This window comes from Strongyloides ratti, assembly GCF_001040885.1.
Source record: "Strongyloides ratti genome assembly S_ratti_ED321, chromosome : 2".
Classification (NCBI taxonomy): Eukaryota; Metazoa; Nematoda; class Chromadorea; order Rhabditida; family Strongyloididae; genus Strongyloides; species Strongyloides ratti.
The window spans coordinates 5,158,395-5,185,728 of NC_037308.1; the positions used below are offsets into that span (position 1 = coordinate 5,158,395).

General features: G+C 27.1%; 5 protein-coding genes across 5 annotated transcripts; 2 read left to right on the top strand and 3 right to left on the bottom strand.

Moving 5' to 3' along the window:
* Positions 1-102: 102 nt before the first annotated feature.
* Positions 103-531, top strand: SRAE_2000162500 (U6 snRNA-associated Sm-like protein LSm1; the record flags this gene model as incomplete). Its single annotated transcript, XM_024652599.1, has 2 exons — positions 103-187; positions 245-531. The coding sequence occupies 2 exons, from the start codon at positions 103-105 to the stop codon at positions 529-531; spliced, it is 372 nt and encodes a 123-aa protein (XP_024506159.1).
* Positions 532-3,557: 3,026 nt separating this feature from the next.
* Positions 3,558-4,414, bottom strand: SRAE_2000162600 (Transmembrane protein 98; the record flags this gene model as incomplete). Its single annotated transcript, XM_024652600.1, has 3 exons — positions 3,558-3,613; positions 3,683-4,165; positions 4,228-4,414. 3 exons carry the CDS (start codon positions 4,412-4,414, stop codon positions 3,558-3,560), a joined length of 726 nt encoding a protein of 241 aa, XP_024506160.1.
* A 133-nt stretch (positions 4,415-4,547) lies between these two features.
* Positions 4,548-10,337, bottom strand: SRAE_2000162700 (ARID/BRIGHT DNA-binding domain and Chromo domain-like-containing protein; the record flags this gene model as incomplete). The annotated part of the gene is made up of 5 exons (XM_024652601.1): positions 4,548-4,570; positions 5,493-5,522; positions 6,245-9,255; positions 9,834-10,273; positions 10,326-10,337. 5 exons carry the CDS (start codon positions 10,335-10,337, stop codon positions 4,548-4,550), a joined length of 3,516 nt encoding a protein of 1,171 aa, XP_024506161.1.
* A 140-nt stretch (positions 10,338-10,477) lies between these two features.
* Positions 10,478-11,304, top strand: SRAE_2000162800 (Polyglutamine-binding protein 1; the record flags this gene model as incomplete). The annotated part of the gene is made up of 3 exons (XM_024652602.1): positions 10,478-10,487; positions 10,625-10,738; positions 10,787-11,304. The coding sequence occupies 3 exons, from the start codon at positions 10,478-10,480 to the stop codon at positions 11,302-11,304; spliced, it is 642 nt and encodes a 213-aa protein (XP_024506162.1).
* Positions 11,305-12,585: 1,281 nt separating this feature from the next.
* On the bottom strand, positions 12,586-26,574 carry SRAE_2000162900 (Dynein heavy chain, cytoplasmic; the record flags this gene model as incomplete). Its single annotated transcript, XM_024652603.1, has 2 exons — positions 12,586-26,273; positions 26,322-26,574. The coding sequence occupies 2 exons, from the start codon at positions 26,572-26,574 to the stop codon at positions 12,586-12,588; spliced, it is 13,941 nt and encodes a 4,646-aa protein (XP_024506163.1).
* Positions 26,575-27,334: the final 760 nt, after the last annotated feature.

Here is a 27,334-nt window from a genome sequence, read left to right on the forward strand (position 1 = left end):
ATAACAGGAGTGCCATTATTATTATAAAAGATAATTTACATTCTGTTTTTTTTGTCATTAAAAAATTATTTATAAAGAAAAAAAAAGAAAATTATTTCAAGCATGGAACTGTCAAATCCATATTTAGTAGGAGCTGTTTCATTGCTTGAATCATTAGGAAAAAAAATTATTGTTCAACTTCGGGATGGTAAAACATTAATCGGAGTGTTATCTTCAATAGATCAATTTGTCAATATTGTTTTAGATGAAGCAATTGAAAGAATTTTTGTAGATAAGTATTACGGAGATATTCCAAGAGGTGTTTATCTTATTCGTGGAGAGAATGTAATTTTAGCTGCTGAAATTGATGAGTCAAAAAAAGTAAATTTAGAAGAGGTTGATCCAACATTAATTTTGACAATGTGTGATGAAAAAATTGAAGAAACAAGAATTGAATATGAAAGACGTGCAAAACTTTTGGGTGAGAAAGGTATTTTAATTGGTGAACAACAAATTAGGGGAAAAGAATTAATGTTAGAGAATATGTATTAGAAGGTTTATTTTTTAATCTCTTATGAATATAATAAAAATTAAAATAATAATTATATTTAATATGATGATTATAAAATCACTATATATTTAATATGTTTAGTGAATTAATAATAAATTTTTTTTAGAAATGTTAACATCTCTTTTGTATACTTCTTTTAATAATAATATACTTTATTTATTTTACATTTAAAATTTTTCCACTTTTTTGTTGATTCCCTATTTTTTATTCATTTTCTTTTCTCATTATACATGTTTATAATCAACAAGGAAGAGTTTTATTTTTATTTAAATAGAATTAAAAAGTAAATTCTTTTAAACAACCCTTAATATAAAAAATCTTTATTAAAATTTAACAATAAACTTTTTTGATTAAACCTTATGAATGAAAATTATTGTTTAAGAATAATTTTTTTTTATTGAGTGAATCCTTAATTAAAATACAACCCCTATAATTAATAAATCAATTATTAAATAAAATAGAATTAAATTGCTTATTCATTAGTTTGGTATAAACGTAATGATTAAACTTTCTTAACTTTTCCCCATTTTAAAATCACAAAATTACATCAAATAATTTTAGCGTTGTTTTATCGCTATTGAAGTATAATAATAACGTTATCATATAAAGAGGAAAACTATTTTTAAAACAAAATTCATTCATCTGTTTCAAACATTTTATACATTAAATTAAATTTTATAAGAAATAAAAAAAAAAACATAAATTATTGTGGATTTTAAAATAATTTCTTTAAAAATATATAATATTTAATCTGTTGGAATTTTTGTTAAAAATTAAATTAAAACAAATTTTAATTAGATATTTTAAAGTTATATTTATCAACTCTTTTCATACGAAAGATGGTTTCTGTTCTTAATTGAATCTTTGGTCAATAATTTTCATAATTATATATCATTAATTTTAACATTTTAAACTTGTTTCCCTTCTTCTATATTGCTATCATAAACAAAAAAATGTAAAATGAATACTTTTTTCAATGTTAATTTTATTTTTTTTTATTAAAAAATAGAAATTATTTTATTTAGGTAAATCTCATTAAAAAAGGTTAAAATAATATATGATTTATAAATCTTCTATAAGTTATATTTCATTCAATCTCATGTAATATTTTGATAAATATATTTTTATTATAAATTTATCTTATAAAATACAATAAATATATATTTATTTATAATAATCTAAAATTATAAATCAAAAAATTTGAACTACTTCATATTTATTTTTAAACATTATTAAAAAAAATTGACATTTATTTTATTTTCTATTGTTAAATAAATATACAGAGCATTTCTTTTGATACTTTATTTAAATAAGAGCAGAATATAACTTTAAAAGTACAAGACAATAAAAATTATTTATTTTTATAGAATATAAATGTTTTATCTTAACAAAATTTAAAAACAAAGTGTAATGATATAATAATATATTCATTTTAATTTTAATCTTTTTATATATAAATGTTTTGATAAAATCAGTATTTATTTACTTACAAAACAATTCATTTTTATATGATATTTGTTTGAAAATTTCAAAGTAATCTTTTGAGGCCTATATTTAATAATTATACTAATGTGGTTATTTTCTATAATACTATTAAAAACATGACATTTTTATAAAGATGTACTTTAGTAAATTTTTTAAAGTTACTAAAATTTTATGTAATATGTTAAAATTTAATTTATCTTTTTAGCTACATACATAAGCATAATTAAATATGTATTATTGAAAAAAAAAAACTATAGTATCAATATTTTATTATATGCAATTAAAATTTTAGCAAAATAAATGATATAATGTACTTTAATATATTTTTAATCTTTCGACTTTGTCTAAAAATGGCTAATAATAGAAAAACGCAAAATATATAATAAGAATAATTTATTGGATTACAGTTTATAATAAATAGTTTTTATATTACAAAGATGAGGCTTCTTTTTTTATAAAATTTTTAACTATGAATTTAAAAAGATTTAAAATGATTATTTTTTGAAAGCATTTTTGAAACTATTTTATTTATAAGTCTCTAGTATGATATACTTTGAAATCTTCCCTATTTCATGTTGAAAACTGCATGTAGACCACTTCATTTTAAAAATAGTTATTAAAGTTCTCGTCAAAATACCTTATAATTGAAAATTCTTATCAAAATCCGGTTTTTTAAAATGAAAATACTTTTTTTTTAATTTATGTATAGACAAGAAAAAATTATTTTTTGTTGTAATGAAAGATAATTTGTTGATAAGGCAAAAAAAACTACAATTTTTAATACTTATTTTTTCGTGTATTCAAAGAAGCACTAGAAAATTACATATTTCATTTCAATATAATTGTATAGAAAAAATTATTTTGTAAAAAGTTATGATTATTTAGTAAAGGTACAAAATACATTAAAATAAATAAAATACTCAAGAACAAATATAAAAATGATATAGTATTTTAAATGTAGGAAAATTAATTCACTTAAAATATTATTGTTTAATTTTATTGACAACTAATTTTTTAAAAAATTCAAATGCTAATTTCAAAATAGTTTTTTACAAAACTTTAACAAGATAGATATTTTCCTCAAGCACGTTATACCCTTAGGTCAAATTATACTTCAAACAACCATTCTGTAGTGTATAAAAAAATTTTGACACAATGTTTAAATAACAAAAAAAAATTTTTTTGTTTAAATAATAGCATTTTTTGTTATCAGTACATTTTTTTTTATCTTAGAAAAATTTATTACAATTAAAAAAAATAACAAAAATTGTTAACATTTTATTTATTTTCTATATATATTAAAAAAGAATCAAAATTCAGTTTGTAACCATTAACAAATTATACATGTTTGTCTAATTAATTGAAAAAATTGCAACAAAAATTTTTCAGTGTACCCGATTTAAAAAATGTTAATACCCTTTGATTGAAAAAAAAATTACTGCAAAAATGCGATATTAAAATTGTTGAGATCTAAAAAATATTACCATCAATTGTAAATATGAATGTAATATTATGCAATGCTTCATGATACTTTTTCTTCATTATTAGTATTATTATCATCAGATGAAATTGGAAGTTCTGTAATTATAATATCCATTTCAGATGACTCATTTGGAATATTATTAGATAATTCCGGAGATGTCTTACCCTCATTATCTTTATTTTCTTCTTTAGGTGTATTATCATAATAATTTTTAATATTTTCATTATCGGCCATTGAAATAATTAATGCTTCATTTCTTTCCTCAGCATACTTGACATAACTTTTTAGTACACTAGTATGGTTTTCCATTTCCGTAATGAATGCCTTACATGAGTTTTTGCTCTTTGGAAACATCAAAGAAAATGGAATAGTCAATGCAAAAGAGCTTGAAACCAAAGCACAAGCTCTTGCCTCAATAACAGCTAAATCAGCATTCTTTTGTCCAAGTGTTTTAAGAAAATAATCAAAATCTTTTAAGATACGTTGAGTTGACGTTGATATAGAATCACTATACATTGGTAACAATTCATTAGATGGAACTTTTGACAATGTTTCTGTTAATTGATGACATAAACGTAAAATTGATACACAATGTTGTAAAATGCCTGTTGCGTCACCTAACCAAGGATTATTATCTAATGCTTGTGCTAAAAATAAAAAAAATTGCAAATTTCAATTAACAAATTGTAAAAATATATATCCTACTTACATATAAGAGGAGATAGTTGAATCATTTCATCCCAATTATCCTGATTTAATTTATTGAATCCATTCTTATTTGACTTTAAAAATCTTTTATATTGATATCTACTTTTACACATAACAACTAGTATTGAAAATGATATCAAAAACACAACTGCCAATACAATTAAAGCTAGTGCAACAGCTGGATCCATTGTAACTTTTTATTAAAAAGTCTCAACTTATATGTATACCTTACACATAAAAAGTAGTTTTTTTGTTCTTCACAGTTAGTTATTACTTATTAGATTAAAAATCGTCAGACAACAAAGAGTAGAATAATTATATTCAACAAATGTATACTTCTAATTCTAAAAAAAAAAAATTGTTAAGTATTTAAAATAATATTTTAATTAACAAAGATATTATATTCATTTATGTTAACATATAAATACTAAAAGTAATTTATGTCCTATTAGTAATAAAAAATTACTTAAAACAACCAATTCAATTGAATAGAAATAAAATTTGTAATATGACAGTTAAAAGTGCAAATGATTGGTATATAACAAATGCATTCATTAAATAAATGCAGATAATAAAATATAAATAGCTTCTTTATTAGCTTATAATAAATAACCCTATCTTTCTTAATACTTTAAACGCAAAAAAATTACTTTTTTTTAATAATCTAAAATTATATATTTAAAAGGATAATGTTAAAAATTGAGGTAACATTATACATAATCAATATATAAAACCATCGCATTCATAAACATTTTATTATTCTTTTTTAATTACACGTATATAAAAATATAAAAGCTCAAATTATCAATAGAAAAATATGTAAAAGATAAAAATATTAAACTGTTCAAGTATTGAAAATACAAAAAGTATAAACAGTTAAACCATTAATTGTATCTTTTGGAGAATAAGGTCAAAACAATATTTACAAACATAAATATACATATATATATGTATCATCTTTAATAACAAAAAAAAAATGCATCATTTCTAAGATACTTAATTCATATATGCAATATAAAAGAAATTTTTATCGCGCAATCTATTGAAAAAGTTTTGTTCATTGATCTAAATAGAATAAATGAAAGAGAAATTTATTTTCAAATAAACATTTAATTCTATTTTATTCTATATCACTTCAACAGCCGCATAGTTATAGTATTAAAAAGTAAAATATTATAAGGGTAAAAAGACAATAAAATTCACAAAATTTTTGTAATAGAAAAAAGTTTCATGAGTTTAAAGGTATTTACTATAGTTTCAACTGACCTTGAGAAGATGAAGATAGGAATAAAAGAGCTAAAATAAAGTTAAATAAAGATTTACAAAAAGCTTAGAAGAAAGCAATGTGTCAAAAAAGATTTGTAAATAATAAGTGCAAATGAAAAGAAATTTATTTGAAGTTTATAACGTTATGTAATAATAGTGAGAGAAAGAACGCAGATGCGCAGGAAAGAAATGTTTGTTTTCAAAGAACAAAAGAAATATAAATGTGAATAAGTAATGAAAAGTAAGTAGAATAAGAAGCTGATTATAATATATTCTTCACATATTTCATATCAGGTGACTTATATTGTGTATGTATGTATGTGAAATTAAGTTTCGGCAAAGCAAAATTTAACTGCTATTAATATGCCTAGATAAAAAAGCGGTATTATAGAAAAAAGTGTATACATTTTACCAACTTATGATAAACATAAAAAGCGCATGTTATGAGGGAGAGAAGCGTGTTTTAATATTGCCTCACTCATTTTTATTGGTTCATCCATCCTCATTGTCCTAAAAATATATCATTATCAAGTAAAATAAAAGAAATTTTTATCTTTGAAATACCAAAGATGTATTTTATAAAAAAGAATAAATAAACTATTGTGGTCTTTAGTCAAAGAAAAAAAAAAAAATAAACTTTACACTAATTAAATATAAAAATTTATATACTAGAAAATTATTAAGATAAAATACTTAATTGTGATAATATAAACATAACAATGAAATATAACACTTGTAAAAAAGTCATTCACCATTTTCTTGAGATCTTTTATCTAAACGCTCTTCTTCCATAATTTTTTCAAATGCTTGACAAGAGGGAGAATCACCATGTTGTTTTCTTTTACGATGAGCAGCAATATCTTTTTCAAATAAATATTTCATAATTCTATCATCTTCTTCTTCAAGATCGAGCCAATTTTTAGTATAATATTGTCGTAGTATTCCTAATTTTTCAGTAATAATATCTTTATCAAATTGTATTTCTTCAATATCTTTTGTTGTTGGCAATGATTCATTGTTTAAAAATTCATCAATTTCACTAAATTCATCATCATCTGACATTGATGTTACTAATTTTAAGTAATCTTCTGTAACTGGTTCATCATATTTTCTTAATAAAGCTTTAACACAAGGCTCAGCACATTCATATATTAATTCTTCATTTTCATCAAATTGAGGATTTTGTAAACGTCGTTTTCTTATTTCTGAAGGAATATATTGATTTAAACGTTTTGCTTTCTTGCGAATTGCCGATTTTAATTGTGATTGTAGTGATGATCTGTCGTTTCCTAAATCTTCTAAATCTGGTGATCCATCAAATAATTCACTACATTCTAATGCTAAATCATCTACTGTTTCTGAGCTATCAATTTCCTGAGATTCATTACATGTGAAAAAAACTGTTTCTTTTAAAGATTGTTTTTCGATGTGTGAAAAATATCCACAACTATAAATTTGCGGATCCTTAATTATGTCAAAATCTTTTAAAACTACTTCTTTTTGTTTACTAGCAACTTCCTCAACTGTCTCATTTATATCTTTTTTAATAACTAATTCATTTGTAATTTGCATATTATTTATACTACTATCTAAAAACTTTGGATCATTTATATCTTCTTTACAAGTCAAATCAATGGTAGTACTAGAAATAGATGAATCCGTAGGTTTGTCATGAAGATCTAATTTTTTATCATCTTCATCATCAGATTCATAACAGGTATATTTTACTGATTTAATACCATCAGATGAATTACACCATTCTACTATTTCTTTCATAAGATTTTCAGGTATACTTTCAGAAAATTGACTTTCAAAAGTTGCTTGATCACTTTTTAATAAATAAATTCTATCTAATCCTAAATGTTCATCATAACGAGAATTCCACCGCAAATAATGTACAAAACAACTCATATTTGACATGACACCTTTTAATAATTTTTTTTGAAGTTTATTAAATACCATATCTGGTCCACATATCTCTTTTATCCTACGTACTAGAGCTTTTTTTTCAGGTTGTTCAAAACTTAATATACGCAAATCCCAATAACTATCATCTGCAAAACCTAACATTTTTTGTCCAACATTAAACATAGTAAAGATATTTGCGTTACAATAATTATCACCAAGTTCAGATTTTCCACGACCCACTACATCTGTCTTATCTTTTTCAATACTTTTTTCATGGGAATTTCTAGAATCGGATCGTTCCCGAAGTTCACTTTCTTCTCTACATTTGCGTTTAGGATATTTTCTTTTATTATGCATATTATCTTCATCACAATGCAAACCACCGCTTTCTGACTTGGTACGTTCCCTTTTCAAAGGACGATTTATACAATTCTCATTATTAATTTTCGTTGAATTTATTTGTGGAGATTTGCGATCATTTAAGTCTGAAACATCTTTAATTAATTCTGAAGAAGTATCAATAATATTTTGAGAAACTTCAATAGGAGCTATATTATTAATAGTTTTATCTTTTGGTTTTCTCCCTCTTTTTTTAGGTTTGGAAGAAGTATCTGTAGAAGAAGGTAATTCAGGAGACATAGGAGAGGTAATTTTCTTTTCTATGAGATTTGAAGTACGCCGTTTAGTAAATCCATAAGAATCTTTACAACTATCAGCTGCAGACCATCCTAAATTTTTATTAACTTTCAAAAATCCATGAAGATATTTGTCATAAAATTGAACTAATTCCGTTAATGATAAATTAGAATTATCTAAATGCATTTTTTTGTAGACTATAGGCCATTTATTATTTGTTCTTATTCTTGTTCCACCGAGTTTAACTATTGTTCTTGTCAATTTATATATATCCAAAACTTCATCTGATCTAATAATAGGTAATTCAATAAAATTTTGACAAATATTTCCAGCATAACTAAAAAATCTAGCAGTAAAATTGTCCTTCTTCTCAAGATATTCTTTCATATCCATTTCTTCTTCATCATCAGAACTAGAATAACTTGCAGTACTAGGAGTTTTTTCACTTCCAACAAAACTAACAAAATCTCGTTTTTCTTCAACTTCTAATCCATTTGCAGTACTTTCTTTTGAAATAGTTGATTGAGTAGAATTTTTTTTTACATTATTTGATTTTTCATTTTCTTGAAGTTTTAAATTCATATTTTTATCAATACCTTTAGATTCTTTTTTATCTTGCCCGTTTTTTTTAATACCTTTATCGTCATCTCTTAAATTCACTTTTTCTTTTTTCTTTGATGAAGAAATTTTCTTTTCTTTATAAAAAACCCATTGTTGTTCAATACCTTTTGGTAATTCTCCATTATCTAAAAAAGCTTGAGCTTTGGAATATGCTGATTTTAAAAAGACAGATGGTGTAGGTAGATATTCTAAACATTTACCATTAAATGGTCGTAATGTATCTTGTTGTGCAATAAAAAATTTTGATGTAACAAAACTTATTAATGGTATTTCATTATCTTCAGTTGGCACTTTGAGATTTGTTGAGAAAGCTTTATATGCTTTAAGTGATACAATAACAGATGGTGCGGCTCTAGAAAAATCATTTTCTTTTCCCAATGATAAAACTACTCTACCAACAGTAAAATTATCAATTGTTCCTAAATCAAATGGAAAATACTTATTATCAGTGGCATTTCGTGTTGAAGTATTTGTTGTTGCTAAATTTTTTGAACCATTTTTAATTTTTTCAATTTTACTATCAATACAATTATTATCATTTGATAATGGTGTCCGAGATCGCGACGACATTATTGAACCTCCTCTACAAGCTCTATCACTAAAAAAAAATTAAATTAAAAAATATAAAATTTTAATAAGACAAACTTTAAGGGTATAGAAAAACTATCACGATAACTATATATATTTGGCCTATAATAATTTTTCATTATAATAGTATTTTCTTCTTCATTAAATTCAAAATTGTTCTTAAAAAAATTTTGTTGGGAAAATATATAATTTGATATTCTAAGCATACAAAAATAAAAAATAAAATAATGAATGGAATAAAGTATCAAAATTAATGACACTAACTAGGCAAAGGGTATATATATATTATATAATATATTGAAGTGGACATAGACAATTAAACCTTCTACAAAACCAATGTCTTTCATATTAAATAGTTCACAAACTGCTTAATATAGTACATTAGAAAAAAAACTCCAAGATCAAAGTTTATTACAAAGTTATATCGTTATGTCCCATAATGTAATTCATTTGATATCCCTCTGCCCAATCTTGTTCATATAATCATTATAGATTAGCATGAAGTGAAAATACTATTTAGTTAGCAATATTAACAAGATATATTATTATTATTAGTTAGTGTAAAATATTGTAACATTATTAGCCTACCTTTTAGTTCGCCCTAATTCTTCTCCATTTTCATTTTTTGCATCTATTTTTAATTTATCTGGATTATTTAAAGGCATCTCATCCATATTTATCTCTCCTTCAAAATGTTTCTTTCCTTTTAATTTAACTTGATTTCTACTTAATTCTTTTTCATCACCATCATCAAATTCCACCCAATATCTAGAGAAATCACGAATTTGCCTAATAGCTGCTTTTATATTTCTATCTTTTAATTTAATAATAACATTTTGATTAACCTCACATGATCCTGAAACAATACATTCTGGTTCTATAACAGAACTTCCAAATGGTGCTTCTTTTAATAAAACATTAATTTTAACATCTTTTTTAACAATTCTTTTTATTTTAGCTTCACAGAAAGCACCTTTAAACTTGGCACTAACTTCTAACCCTTCGCTTAAAAATGGAGCTTCACCACACTATAATTGGAATAAAATAATAATATAATATAATTATATTTAAATAACTAACCTGTATATTCATGACATCTGATAGAAATTTTTTTAATTTTTAATAATGAAGTAAATAACAATATTTCAAAAGTAATAGTTTGCTTTCCTCAATGCGGTATTGCAAAGAAATTCTGTTTAGTAGTGTCGCTGGTGTAAAATTTGTGCACTTTGATGTATAATTGTAAGTCAAATGATGCACAAATGCGTCTCTATAGAAACGTTTTCCCAACATTGACTTGCTTTCTCTCCAATAAATTTAAATACTAAGTAAATAGAGAAGGGGGCACTTAAATAAAATTTTAAAAATAAAAGTTATAGGGTGTATAAAATTTAATGTTGTTTACATTCTAAATACTTTTTTATTTGTCATTTTCAATATGCCTCTGTCATCTGCTTTATTAAATAAATTAAAAAAAAGAGGAATAATTAAAGGTTAGTATTTTTTATTAAAAAAAAAATTATTAAATTTTATTAATATAGAAGATAATGTACCATCAAATGAAGAGGAACCTGTAACAAAAAAAACAGCTTGTGAAAATAATATAAATGAGGAAGAAAATTCAATTAGTGAAAAAAAATACCCACCTTTTGCTGAATATTGTCCTAACAAATATAATCCATTTCATGTTTGTGTAGAATTTTGCCACCTTAATTGGGAACCAAAATATAATGTATATCAGTTACAAATGGAATATTTAGAAGCTAAACATCATTTATTATTAACATATCCATTAGCACCAGGATGGAGGGAGATGTTTGATGAGGGTTCAGGGCAACATTACTTTTGGTATCCACCATCAGGATTAGTCTCTTGGCTTCCACCATCTCATCCAGAAGCTAAAGTGACGCTTCCATGTTATAAACACGGGCAAAATAATTTTCGCCTGGCTTGTCTAGAAAGTACTCGATTAGAAGATAACGATGATAATGAGGTGAAGGTCAAAATGGCTTCAACAATTGATAATGTAGATGTGGAGAATGAAGATAATGTGGAATAATGTATATATATGTTAATTAAAATTTTTATTTAAATTGTTTTATATATAAAAATAATATTTATTTAGTTAGTAATTAATGCTAGTAAAAAAAAATGATACTTTTCCGTTTCACCTTTTATCATAAAACCATCTACACCCTATTTTATTGCGAAACGGTACTGTTTTAGTAGGGACATATTTATTTTATTATTTTTACAATTTTAATATTTATTTTTTAATTATTCAAATTGTGGTGATTTTAATTTTTTAAACAATAAAGCTTTTTCTAAAACAAAATATAAATAATAACTATATATTAATTTTCAAAATAATAATTTGTTTTTTTTTTATCGGGAAGTATCAAAGATTATATTTTAAAAAAATCTCAAAACAGCATTTAAGTAATGATAAAAAAATATCATTCTTTAAAATAAAACAAAATCTTTTTCAAATTTATTGTAACGAGAAAATATTGAAAAATGGATATATATATTTAAAAAAAAGTTACTAACATTTTCAAAAATAGTGGTAAATGAGATAAAATATTACGGAATTGTTTCAAAAGTGTATATTAAAATTTTATAAAGAAATCTTAATTTTTAATCTATTTATAAATAAAAATAAAGTTTAAAAGGTATATAATCTATATAAGTAATCTATTTATAGAATAAAACAGTTAACTATAAAAATTATAGCTATAATAATAAGCATATTGATAAGAAATATGATTTATTTTAAAAACTTTATTCCTGACAGGAAAATTTCAAAAAGGTAATTGATAGGAGAACAAAGTTAATAGTTTACTTTATTACAAAAATATAAACAAGCAGATTTTATAATGTACTAGAAACCATTTTGTAAAATATCAATTAAATATTATATTAGTATGAAATCAGATGTAAGTATTTTAAAAAAACAAGTATTTTATTTCAGTATTTGTTACTTTTCTAATAAAAAATACCAACTTTTTCATATATCTCTTTAATTATCACCATCTATTTAAACTTTTGATCAATTTTATTTATAATTGTTTTTTTAAATACTAATTTATTATATTTTAAACAAGTTACATAAATATATGTTAAATAAAAAAGAAATAAAACAGTTATTTATTTAAAATATTTATTTTAGTTGTAAAAAAATTATCATGTATAATAAAAGATTATTTAAAACACTAATCCATTTTTTATTTAATATATTCATTGTCGCCATTTATCAGTTATAAACCATCCTTTATTAATTATATGTGAAAGAGGACAAAATAAAATAGTACAAAAAATAATAATTAGTGAACTAAATTTTTTAAAAAATAACAGAATTAGCAACAATAGCTACACCTCTTTCGTAGTATTCAAATTCTTTTTCTTTTTCTGGTACAAAATCAAGTGTAAATAAAAGATTTGTTCTATTATTATAAAGATAAACAGGTAGATTTATAGATAATGTTTTTGATTTATCTAATAACCAAGAGATGTGTACTGTATCAATTTCATTGTATACGTCGTCTGAAATTATAACATTATTTGGAGGTTGACATTTTCCACCAATAAATATAAGCCCTTTAACTGAGAATGAATCCGGTGTTTTATTTTCTTTTCCTACTTTAACATGCATATTAAGCTGTTCTAAAGCAAGTCCATTAGATTGTGCTACCATTTGCCTTGTTGCAGTAATATATGCTTCAGGTGCAAACATTCCACCAAGCCAAATTTCTTCGCTTCTTAAATTGTCTGATTTTGATAATCTTACAAGTTGTGATATACGTTCTGCAAAGTCAGCCATCCATGAAGCAACTGTAACATTCTTTGGAAGAACATAACGTTGCCAATTTTGTGGAACTAAACCTCTATTTAAAGATGATGATAATGATCGTATATTATTATCTTGCTTCTTGTCTCCTTTACATACAGCTTTTAATTCAATTAAATCATGACGAACATCACGAAGTAAAGCAGCACCAAGATTAACTTCTCTTTCAAAGAAACGGAATAGAGAATCTTTAATGTTATCTTTATTTCTTTTTAGTTTATCAATACTTTCTGGTAATAAATTAAGCCATTTTGTTGCAAGTTCAGATAATGTTATCATCCAAGATGGTGCATTCTTTTTGTCAGTTTCATCATCATAAGCTAATTCATCTCCAGACATTTTTAAGAGATTCTTTAATGTATATTGTCCTCGTTCAGTTAGAAGAACTCTTTCTGCATTATTAGGTAAACCAATCCATGAAGGCATTTGTGTTGGAGATAAACCTGAAACCCAACTAACAAAACCATCTTTTGTATTTGTTTCAGGAATTGTTAATGAATTCTTTCCATCCATATTTTTTATTAAAACATAATCATTTCCAAATGATTTTGATGTAAATAGTTTATTAATAAAGCAATCTAATAATTTCTGATCAAATTTATTATCAATTTTACCACCATATATACATTGTGAAAGTAATGTTTGTAAAGTTGACCAAGGTAATTTTTCAGGATCAACATTACTTCGTTTAGCTGCATTAATATCTACAGCAGCATCTAATGTGTCACAAGCAACACGAAGATCTGCATCTGAAAATTCATATGTATTAGCCCATCCAAGAGGAGTATAACGAAGACGTTCCTGAACAATAGAATGAAGCCAACAAACAAGGAAATATAAACGAGAACGTTCATGTGGTAATTTAGAAATTCTTGACCCAGAAATAGATGATAAACTACGTAATAAGTTAGCTTTTAATCCAGATGCTGGTTCATATACTAAAACACGTGATGCTTTTACAACAGAAATTGGAAGTTTTGGATGTATTTCAGCAGTCAATAAAAGTCTGAAGTTTGGATGTGGTCTTAATGTATGTAATTTTTTCTCAAGTTGTGCTAACCATGAAGGAGCTAGATGAACATTTTTGAGAAGAATCCATTTTCCAGTTTTACTAGAAGAATTTAATGCAGCATCAGCTTGATTGAAACCTTCAGATGATCCAATGGCAATTGATGTTACTTCACGATTCATCTCAACTGCAAGATCTTCAACTTTACCTGATGCGTCAAAACCAACAGCAGAACATAAAAGAATTGGAACTTTACATTGTACTTCATTTTCTACAATTTCTCTTAAATTAACAACTTTATCTTGTTGCATGAATTCACTACCAAATCCTGAACAAACTAATAAATGCGAAGAAGCCACTACACGATCTGGTCTCATTGCATGAATTAGTAAAAGATTATATACTGCTTTTCCAATATCAGTTAATGGTTCTGCTGTTTCATAAACTTCTGGTGTTGATGTTTCTGGATTATCAGATTTAAGCCAATCTTTGAAATCAGGTATTGATTCAATTTTACTAATAATATTTTTAAAACCAGGTACAGTTGTAAGTTTAATTAATGAAACAATTTGTTGATGACTTAAGAAAGGAAGTTTCTTTAATGCTTCACTTACATCAGCCTTTAATTTTGAAGATTCTGATCCAATTAAATCTGATCCAAAAAGTAAATGATCAAATTGAGGTTCATATGATAATTCTTTAGCTTCACCTTTAAGGTAAATTCGAAGAAGAAGAATAGCTAAAACAACTTTATCAACATGAAGCATACCAAGTGAAACACGTTTATATACAATTTGGAAAAGATTTGTTGTAATTATTGATAATCTAACACCATAATCTTCAACACCTTTAAGTTGAGGTGAATGTAAAGCAACAGTAAAGATATCTAATAAGAAATCAAGAGAATAATGATATAGGAAATGAACTTCTTCCAATTGATGAAGCATGAGGTAGATGAGAGAACAAGCATGAGCAAGTCTAACATATTTTTGTGATGCTAATTCAACTTCCATCATAACTTGATCAGTTTCAGCAGCTTTCTTAGCAACTTCTTGTGCCTCTTTTTTCAATTTTTCTAATGTAGAAATAACGCTGTTGTCGTCCAAAATTTTACCTTTACTTTCATTTAATGCTGATAATAAAGCTTTCTCAAGTTGACGAAGTCTGACGGCAAATTCTCCTTGTAATTTTAATAAATCACTTCTCTTCTCATCTATATCAGGTCTTTCTGATTTAAGAACTTGATTGAGACATTGAGTTTCTAATGAACCACGAGTAATGGTAAAGTTAACAAAAGTAACCCTAGAGCATACATCTGGAGAAAATTGTACAGATGCATCTCTGGTAATTAAATATATTTGGAAAGCTGGAGATAAATCAATATCTTGATCACCAATTGTAATAAGTATACGCCCACCAGTTTTTTTAACTTCCCTATTAAGAACAGGATTTAATACTGGATCATATGATTCTACATCTTGTACAAGTAATGTATTACCAAAGCGAAGTGCAGATTCAAGATTCTTTTTGAAAGAATCATCAAGGAAACTTGTTTTAATAATATTTTTATTAGCAAATTGACGAAGCATAAAGTCCATGGCTTGTCCACTAGGATCAATAATAAGAGGGAATCTATTGAATCTATGTAACATAATTGAATTTTCTGTACATAATTCATCCTTAGGAAGTCCATTATTATTCCATTGTAATCTATCATCAACATTAGATAAATATTCAATTCTTGAAATTTCATTTCTAAATTTAACACCATTTTGTTGGAGATTTACAAACCATCTATTGAATAATTCATCACGTAATCTTTGATCATAATAACCAGAATAGGCTAAAAATGCTGCTGAAAGTAATGTATCTCCAATAAGAGTTTCCATTTGATGTGAAAAACCATCACAACTTCTACTCCAGCGATCATATTCACTACGTAAACTACCAAGTAAATCAATTGATCGTTGTACTTTTTCTTTAACTGTAGCTAAGTCTGCTTTAATAGTTTCTCCTTGACCAATAAGAACAGCATATTCTTCCTTATAAGCAGCTATTCTTTGTTCTAATTCTACAATTGTTTGTTTTACTTCTTCACCTTTCTTAGTTTTTAATTCAGCATCTTTCTCTAATCTCATTAATTCATTTCTTAATGGACCAACTTTATTAAGCATTTCAGAGTAAAGTAATTGAGCTTTTACCCATTTAAGAAGTGGACCACAAGCTACAGAAGCACGATTGACTTTTTCATAGTCAAATTCTGGATTTTCAGTATATTTTCTCATTGTTTCAAGTGTACTAAAACTAATTTGATCTGTGTTAAATGTTAATATTTTATTAATAAAATCATCCCTAACAACAACACTACGAATAGTCTTCCAGTCAGATGTGACAGATTCTTTGAGAAGCATACAAATAGATTCTAAAGCTAATTTAACTGGATTTGGTGGCGAAAGCATACTTCTTAACTCAACAAGTTGTGTTTTCTTGATACCTTTTACAGCTTGTTTAGCCTCTTCAACAGCTGGTTCAACTTGAGCAAGATCTTTTTGAACAATTTCTCTCTTAGAACCAATTTGAACTAATGCATCAGCAAGTTCTTTCTGTAATTTTTCAGAGGTAATTTTTTCATCTTGAGCCTTCTGTTGATCTAAAAGCATTTCCTTTAATTTTGCATTAGCAGCAACTTTTTTATCCTCAAGTTCTTTGCCTTTTAATTGTAAACTCTTTTGTAATTCAGAAACTTGTTCTTCAGTCTCTTTAATTTTACTTAAACCAATATTAAGATGAACTTTTTCTTCTTCCAATTCACGTCGTTTTTCATGGAATAGATTTTGGAAATGTTTAATGAAATCAAGGTAGTGTCTTGGTGTTATAGGCATCATTGGATGTCCTTTTTTCGTTTCTGAAATGTTAGTTTTACCAACACTATTATGACATTGAACAAATGAATTGATAACCGCATGTCGATAAGAAATTTTTTCTGGAATAAGAGAACAACATGGTTCAAATGTAATAGGTGTACTATAATTATCTTGATCAATATCAAGAATATTTGTAAGTTCTGACCCAACTTGATAAAGTGCTGTATTAGACCAATCTCCATACCAATTAATAACACAACGATTAAACAAAGCAGGAGATGTTGATGCTTTTTCACGAAGACCATCACCACTTGGATTCATTGTAAATACAATGTGCAAATTTTTGATAATTTGTGAGGTAAACCATTTATATAATTCATCTCCAGAATCAAGCATTAATCCTTGACGTTGTGCTCCTTCTTTTATTTGACTCATGAGAGTTGTATATTCATCACCTTCAAATAATCCTGGTACTTCTCCATTAGCAAGAAGTGTATTTAATCTTTCAAGAAATCCTGTGTCAAGCATATTTGATTCATCCATAATGAAACAAATCCTTTCATTTTTACAACCTGCTCTTCTTAAAACAGCTTTAATGTCTTCATCAAAATCAGTTCCACTATATTTTGAATGAACTTTCAATTGAACAATAGATAAACCATTAAGCCATGCAACAAATCTTGATAGAGTTGTTTTTCCAGAACCAGAAACACCAATAAGAAGAAGATGTCCTTGTGGTTGACGGTAAATTCTATCAATTCTAAGAACATGATCAAGCATTTGATCAAATGGAACTAATTTAACATCTAATTCTTCTTCATAGAATGTCTTAAGTCTTGCTTGAACATATTGTTGTAAATCTTGTTGAGTAACAGGTGAGTAATGTTTTGTCAACCAATTAGAATATAACATTGGTCTTTGAAGAGCTTCTTTAATATTACAATTTCCTTGGAAATATCTAGCAGCTGTCTCATCAATTAAATTATCTGTCCATTCTCTTTCTTGGTCATGTACTAATCTATCTTGGAATAATCTTAATGCTTCATGAGCCCAAAGTCTAACCAATCCTTCAACAGTACATGAATCTTGAGGAATAAGAGCTTCATTAATACCACGTACCCACCTTGTAAGTTCACGTGGTGAATAAACATAATGTGGTTGATCATCTTGAGTAAAGTGTTCTTGTGAAGCAAGATAAACATCAACCATAGCATTTGTCAATGCATCAGCACAACCACGAAGTGATGTTATCATACGAAGCATAGCTCTTGATGAAGTTCCATAAATTTGAATAAGAGATGTTCTTCCTGGATAATCAACATAAACAATTGGTACATGACGAAGGAAACGAAGAGTTAAAGGATGTCTTCCTGGATCAGTTGGTGGATTACATGCTCCAACAAATTGAATTCTTTCAAGAGAAACCCAAGCATGATCAGATGTACGATAAAAACCATTCTGTTCAACTAGTTGTCTTAAGAAAGAAATAACTCTTTGTGTTCCATATTTATCAGGAGTTGGAAGATTTATTTCATCACAGAAAATAACAAGCCATCTTGACATTTGAACAGGAGCCAAAACAACTCCATTTGGTGTTCGTTTATATTCACAATAATGATCAAATGTCTTCATTAATAATTCTGGTGTAGTAGAAGAAGAGAAGTTAACATTAATAACATCCATATCTTGCTGTGAACGAAGAGCTGCAAGAAGAGTCATTGTCTTACCAGAACCTGGTGGACCACATAGTACCAATGGTTTTCTTTCTGACAACCATATCTTTAACAAATATTCATGACGAACTGTATCCATTGTAGGAATTACAAGATCAGATGCAGCAACACGATTAGATTCAATTTCAATCTTTGGAACTCTTGATGACCAAGGTTGCCATTCACCAGTAATAGTAACTTCAAAGTCTATTATTGGATATTCATCATCTATTGGCATTGGGAAGGTAGAAGATCTTCTAACAAAATCACTTATTTCTTTTCTGCTCTTCCATTTTCCATCACCTGACATTGACCAAACTAAGTTGACTGCCATAGTTTTTTCAATATATGATTCAATTTGTTCATTTGTAAGTGGAAAATCTTGATGATTAGTGTCATATTCTAACAATTGTTTAATTGAAAAATTCATCATTGAAAAGAATGATAAAACTAATCTTTGTGAAGTTGCTTCCATAATATGATCAATGTTTTCTAAAGCATAATCAAGTGTTGAACCTACAATTCCATCACCTCTTAAATGTTTATTGAGAATATTAGCGCAAATTCTTTGAATCTCTAATACTCTATTTGTAATAGTATCAGATGGTGAAGTGACACTTGAAGAAATATTTCCAAAAGTACTTGTAATCATTGAAGCACTTTGCATTGATGTTTCCATAGAAATAGTTTCAGCCGTTTGAGTTGTTTGTTGTGCACTATAAGATAAGAAATCATTGCTATCTGATGAGAATCCATTTGATTCAATATCAAGTCTTTGATTTCTAAGTTTATTAAGATATGAATCATATAACATATCTTCATTTATTACTTCTTCTGGGAACCAAATCATACCACAACGAGATACAGTAGCTAATGTTGCATACTTTAAATCAGAAACTTCAAATATAATTCTAACATTTGAGGGAATAGATAAACGTTCACCATTTGGTAATGTGAGTAATTTATTATCATCAAGAACAGAGTTAAGATTTTCAACCCATTCAGGATCAACATCACCATCAAAAATAATCCATTGTCTTTTAGAATTTTCTCCACGAACATTATCTATTATCTTTCTGATTATGTGTGTAAATAATCCATCACTCCATTCACGAGTATTTTGATCCATATATCCAAATAAATCATCTTTACTCATAGCCTTAGCATCAATAATATGTGAAACACCTTCAACTTTTTCATATCTTTCTAAAGCCTTAAGAAGAACTTTCCAAGCAGTTGATTTTCCAGTTCCAGAAGGACCAACAAGCATAAGACCATGATTAAGATTTGTTATTTGATATAATTGCATTACTTTATCCAACCACATTGCACCACGTTCACCAGAAACTGTAGAATAACATAACATATGTTGTTCACAATAATTACAAATTTCATTACGAAGTTCATCAAGACGTTTTGGAATATATTGAACATCAGGAAAGACATCTTGTAGTAAAGATGAAAGTAATGTCATATCTTCTGAAACTAATTTTGGTAACAAAGTTTCACAAACAGATTGTATCAAAATTTGTTGTTCAGCTTTAATATTAGCTAAATCATTTTCACTAAGTTCTTTTCCTTTAGATAATGCTTCTTGTTTTAATCTTAAAATTTCATCTCTCTTCAAATTTCCAGCTGAAACTAAAACATATTTCAATGCACGAAGTCCAAAGTCATAGTGAGATTGATTTGATAATTGTTCTTTGCAAAGTATAAAAAGAGGTACAATTTTTTTGGCAAGAGTTTCTGCAGTTCTAAAACCTTGAGAAAACAACATAACTTCTGCAATAAGATTTCTATCTGGTTGTGTCATAGCCAATGAACGGAACAATTGTTTCAAGTTATCAGGAAGATTAGATCTTCCAGAGTATCCAGGATTCATTGTAATAAATATTGCCATATTAGGATTAACAGATAAATTCTTTCCAACAAGATCAACTTTTGTATCACCACCCGCTTTAACAGCTTCTTGAATAGTTTGAATTTGTTGAGAAACTGCAGATAACATTTTTTCTTCAAGTCTATTAAATTCATCAAAACAACCCCAAGCACCAACTTGACATAGACCAACTAAAATTCTACCAATAGCTTGGAAATCAAATGTTTCATCACAATTGAAAACAAGAACAAATCTTCCAAGTTGATGACCTAATGCTTTGACAGATTCTGTTTTACCTGTACCAGCAGGACCAAATGGTGATCCTCCGAGACGTGAATGAAGTGCTTGAGTCATAGTAAGATAACAACGATCAGTAAGTGGAGTTTGAACAAGTTTTTCTTGAATTCCAAGATATTCAAATCCATAATTAAATTCAGCATTAGCCATACGAACAAGACACATTTTTGAAGCATCTGTAGTAGTGTTATCAAGGTAAAACCTCATAACTTTAAGCCATTCAAAGTTATGTATACTATTAATTTTTTTCTCATACAAATTTCTAACAATATCTCTTTTGTGGACAAATTCTGTAATTAATAATTCAATTTTCTTTCTTCTAATTGGTGGTTGTTCACGTAAAACACCATCTGAAAGAACAGATAAGGTTGCTTCTACATCATCTAGAACACTCTTAGCATCTTTTCCTTGCATAAACTGTTTTTCAATAGATGTTGTAAACCAAGCTTCAACACTAATACCAATAATTTGAGCAGGATATGTATCAAGCCAATTCATATATGGAGTAGAATCAGGTGCATTAATATCAATTTTAGAGAAATCAGCTACTGAACGAGCAAATAACATTGCTAATGTGTGTTGCATTTCTTTTTCTAAAGCAGTTAACCAATCATTAATTTTTTTATAAGCATTTAAATCAATTGGTAAAAGAAGTTCAACAATTTCTCCTTCTCTACTACTAAGAGATGTAATTAATTTTGTTTCTTCATTGTAATCTATGGACATAATACCAGCAAACATTTTCTTCAAATGTTTTTGTAAACGTGTAATATCTTTACTATTACCCATAATTTCTAATAAATCTTCATCTCCAACAAAGTAAAATCTAGGGAATGAGGAACGTTCTCTTTCTAAGTATTCTCCTAAAGCTTTTTGAATCTTAGCAAGCATATCAGCAAGTCTTTCAAGAAGTCTTTGTGAACCTTGTATATGAACAACATCCAAAATACGTGGAGATTGCGAAACTTTTCTCATTAAAGCTAAAAATTCAGTCGAAACATTTCCAAAACGGCCACTTTCAATTGGTAATAATGAAGCAATATCAGCGCTACCACTAAATAATCCATCCAAGTAAACCCATCTTCGTTGAACATCTATCCAAACATCAAACAAGGCATTAATTTTATTTAATTTTTCCTCCCATGATAATGAATCTTCTTCAAATTGTTTGTAGTATGGTGATAATTTCATAGCAGCAAGAGAATTCATGTGCTCCTTCAATTTATTAAATAAATCATCCCATCCTTTAATAAGTTTAGTTTTATTTTGGTAATTGATTAATTCAACTTCAAAATCTTGCCAAAATTCACGAACTTGTTTCAAAAATTCTTCCAATGCCATTTCACCTTGAGCAACAAGCAATATTTGTTTAATAACACTTTCATGTTTTAATAAATCAACATCCCATACTTGACCAAGAGTAAGATCTTGTATATTCCAATTAACTTTTAATTCTTTCATAAGTTGTTTCCAATGACGATCTTTTAAGGCATCTGATTTAAGATCAGCTACAATTAAATTAACTTTTGTATAATTTTGCAAAGATTTTTTGGCATAGTCATATGTTTCATATGAACGAAATTGAGAAGGTAATTGTTTCATCTTTTCAAGTATATCATCTAAACTTTGCCTAATTTTACGTGGTTGTACAGACAACCAAGTCTTTTCTTTCATCTCATCAACAGTTTCATATATTGGTGCAAGAGATTTCCAGACATTCTTTAAATCATTTAATTCTTCCATTGTGACATCCAAACCATTTGGAATAGCACTCATTTTTGCACTAGATGTAATTTCTAATGCAGCTTTTGCTTTTACCATATTTTCTCTTTCCTCTCTTAATTTGTTTAATTTTGTTTCATATGTAGCCAAATTTTCAAGAGCTTCACTTGGTTTTTGAGAACCATGAATAGGTTTAGTTTTGTTCCATTCTTCAAGAACATCCTCAATTCTTTTCTCAACCAATTCATCTTCTTCTCTAATTTTTGATTGAAGATGAACAACTTGTGTTTGAATAGCATTATCTTTTCGGAATAAAATATCATTAAGTGCTTGATATTCACCTTCGACTTGTTCTACATACAACCAAGCTGATGGGAACGAAAATCTTTGTTGTACAAGAAGTCTTTGTCCATGTTGTAAACGTTCAACAGTATCCTTGCAACGTTTAGCTTCTTTTTTCAATTTCTGAACATATGTAATAAGTTGAACAGCATCACTTGTTGTACCTGTATCAACAGATTGACTTTCTAGATCAATTCTCCATTTATGAATTTCATCAAAGAAATCTTGCATCTCTTTTCCTAAAATACTTCCAAACTTTCTAATAACTTCTCTATGCCAAAAGTCATATTTCATAGAAACTTTTGGTTGAACTTTTGTATGATCGAAAATAAAACAATTTTCTTCACATTTAGGATCTTGTGAATCAACTTGATGACGTGATTTTTTAATGTCAACCAAAGCTTCCATCCATTTAGATAAATCTTTTCCAAGTTGTTCAAATAATACATCAGGTTGCATATCCCAAAGTCCTTGATATCTCATCCATTCACCGATATGTTTTGAAGCATTTGCTATAACTTTATCAATTGTCTTGTAAACATTTATCAAAACAGTCATCCTATTTGGCATTTTTTTCAAAACGTGACGATAAGTACCATCATCATCAGTATCATGTTCCAACATTACTGTATATTTATTTGATGTGATTCTTTGTTGACCGATTATAACTGATTGCCATTTATATAATTGATCATATAAATTAGCTTTACATTGTTCTAATGAAGGATAAACTTGCATAACTTGAGAAGTTAATCGTAATTCAAGTTCTATTGGCATAATTTCTGGAATCAATTTACTTGCCTCTCTGGCATCTTCAATGTCTTCACGAGATTGACGAAGAACTAAATCCCACAAATTAATAGCATCTTCAACACGATAAGCAAGTCTATTTTCAATATCTTCATCAATTTTAGCAACCCAATGTTTTAAATTTGAATAACTTCCTAATGTTAGTAAATCTATACCTTTTTGAATATCGTTGAGAAGACTAGTGAATTGTTTTACTTCATATGCACAAATTGATAGATGATCAAGACTAATTTCTATTTGTGAAACAACGTTAAGTAGTTCATCTACTTTTTCATTGTATTTAGTTATTACTTCACTTAATTTTTGAGCATAAGGTTCAATTTTGTATGAATCCCATGTCAAAGCAGATCCTTCCTCAATTAAACTATGAATCTCATTTTTATATGTAGCAACCAAAAGAGCAATGGAAGGTTTAGATGATACCTTTAAATTTACACTATGATATGTACGAATAGAATCAATGATAGAAACAGCAAAAGGATAAACAAGATACACTTGATGAGTCATTGAAGCAATTTTTAATGGAATTCTAAAGTTCATATGTTTCAAATTACGTATTTCATTTACAACAGTTATAACATCTGTACTAAAATTTACTTTCAAAATACTTTCAATTTTGCTGTCAGGTGTTTTTCTGTTTTCAACTGTATATAATTTTTCACCAGCTGGTGATAAATCTTTATCTTTAACAGATTCAATATACTCATTAAATATTTCCTCACAATTCAAAAGTTGTCTAAAATTTTGACATTCAGTTTTTAATGTTTTTCCACCTGTGTGATTATCAGCAGATTGTCCAAGAACATTTTCAACTTTCTTCATTAACATTTGAATTTGCCTGTCAATTTGGCGAACCCAAAGAATTTTGGCAGCACATGTCGGTAGATACATAGTCATTGCGATGAAAGTAGCTCTTTGTTCAGCTAACTTACTACCATATCTATGTTTTAATTCTTGAATATCAGCTTTTACACGTTCAATAAGTTTATCTTGATATTGCTTTATGGCACCACGAATAGCAGGTCTGATAAAAAGAGCATTGTAATTTGAAAAAATTCCAAACATCTCTGAAGCATCTTTTGCACGATTTAATTGATCACAAAGTTTACTTGCAATTTGAGTTTCAACTCTATCAATTATTTCTTCGTAATGTTTAATTGCTTCAAACCATCTTTCTGAACCATGCTCAGTTGTGTCGATGGCATCAACATTTTTTATTGTTTCATATGCAAAATCAATTTGCTTCAAAACACCATTTTCATTTGTTGAATCTGTAGATGGAGCTTTATTTTCATCATTTGAATAGACAAACATATTTCCCAGTTTATCAGATTGATATCTTAAGACTCTATTAACAACATTTCTTAATTGTTCATGCTGTGTTCTTATTTTTTTTATCTCAGCTATCCTCATTTCTAATTTTTTATGAGGTGGATTAACACGAAGGTAACTTTTAGCATGTGTTGTTCCATCTTCTCTTTTCTTCTTTGAAGCATCCCTCAAAATAGACATTATTCTAGCACACTCTTCTTCCCATGTTGTAAAAATTTTCTGACATTCATTGTAAGTATACTCAACATCCGAGAATTTCATATGCATAAATGAACTATTACTAAGTACTTTCCTCATTTGCATATCCAAATCTCGTGAAATAACTTCAACAAGCTTATAAGCACGACTAATTGGATACTTTGAGTTCCTGAATTTTTTAAATTGATTAAAGATAGACTGTAGTGCACTGTTAATACTACTTAAATCCATAGAACTCATTAAATCATTTAATGGTAAATCTTTCATAATCATATTATAATCACTAACAAGAGCCAAACGTTCTTTTAATCCAGTATCAGCATCAAATGAAACGGTAGCATGAAATCTCTTACCACTTTTTAGTGCTTCAAGGGTCAATACAACTTCCTCACTTTCTCTTTTTTGATTAACTTTAAGAAGAGCTCGTTCCATATTAAGCCAAAAAGCTGTTTCTTGCAATGAAGTACCAGAAGCTGGATCACGATCAAGTTTTGTAACTTTTTGAATTTCTTTTATCCACCTATTAACACCATTTTGAAGTTGATTAAGAAAATTTGTGTCAGAAATTTTATCTTGTAAATCAGCAACAGTAGCCTTCCGTAATTGTGACCGAGCTTTACTAACGACTTCAGCAATAACTGGATCAATAACAAGATCAATGTCAGGAATCTCAATATTCTGTTTTAAGTGAAGTAAAGCAACTTCAACTTCACTTAAATTTTTTTCCACCGTTGGAGCAAACTTATCTCCACTATCTCTTTCACCTCTTCGAGCTTCATTAATAAATGATTTAAAAAATGGTGTTGTTATTTTTGAAATATTAACTAATAATGTTTCATAAGGATTTCCATCAGAAACAGTATTGACTCGTACTTGTTCAGCGATTGGTTTTTCAGTATCAATTACAGGTCCTTTTTTAATAAAAACAATAGTTGAAGTTTTTTCTCCAATAAATACAACTTCTGAGGCAATAGAAAAAGCAACGGTAACTTTTTCCTCATCATCTCTATCATTTTCTAAAACAAATAACATTTCTATAAACAATATATGGTTAAATTACTAACCTTTATGAACAGTTCTATTAACAACTAAAACAGATTGATGTACAGAACAAATAAATCTACGAATAATTTCATCTGACTGTTCAATTGCTGTTAAAATTTGTGGCATATTTTCATCTTTGCTATTAAGAAGAATGCCAATCATATCAAGTAAAAATTCAGTAAAATTAGAAATATCAACATTTTCCAAATTTGTAAAAGATTCATCATGATTTAAGTTCCCATTTAGTATGGGTTCCTGATCAACATCGGTCATTCTGAAAAAAAAAAAAATATATATAATAACAAATAAAAATATGTATCATCCAATTTAAATTTTAAGTATATTTAAGATCAAAAATGAGCCGTCATCAATATTTGTAGTTTAAACTACACAAAATATTCCTGGGTAATATATCGGAGTACACACTTACAATAAAAAAAAGGATAGTACTCAATGCTAAATTGGGGAAATATAAAAATTATACCAATATTTTTTTAAAAACACAATTTAGTTTAATACAAAAAAAAATATATATTTACATGAAAAAAGACAATATTATGGGAAGTATGAAAACACATTAATCTATTAAATTGAGATATTGATAAAAAAGATTTATCTTAAAAAGCCACGAAGGCAACAACTATTTTAAAATCGAACAACGATGACAGGGCAATTGTCCTCTCATAAGAAATATCTGTGCGCGTATTCTGTACGTACATTGGAGTCGCGTACACTTAACATAATAAGTAAATACCCAGACTCTAAATAAAATGCAGAAAAGAAGGCTTAAAATTTTTATAATGTCTGGTAACATTAATATATCTTCTTTTTCTAAAATATTTTTTTTAGATGAACAAAAAATTTTAATATTCATTTTTATATAAATTTTTTTACTGACAGTCCTCGAATGTCTCATCAATTCTCCTACATTTTTTTTAAATATTTTTTAAATTGATGTATTTAACAACAAAAGGGGAGTGTTTTCATGATGGAGCATTCTTAAAAAATAATTAGATACTATCATTGCACTTGT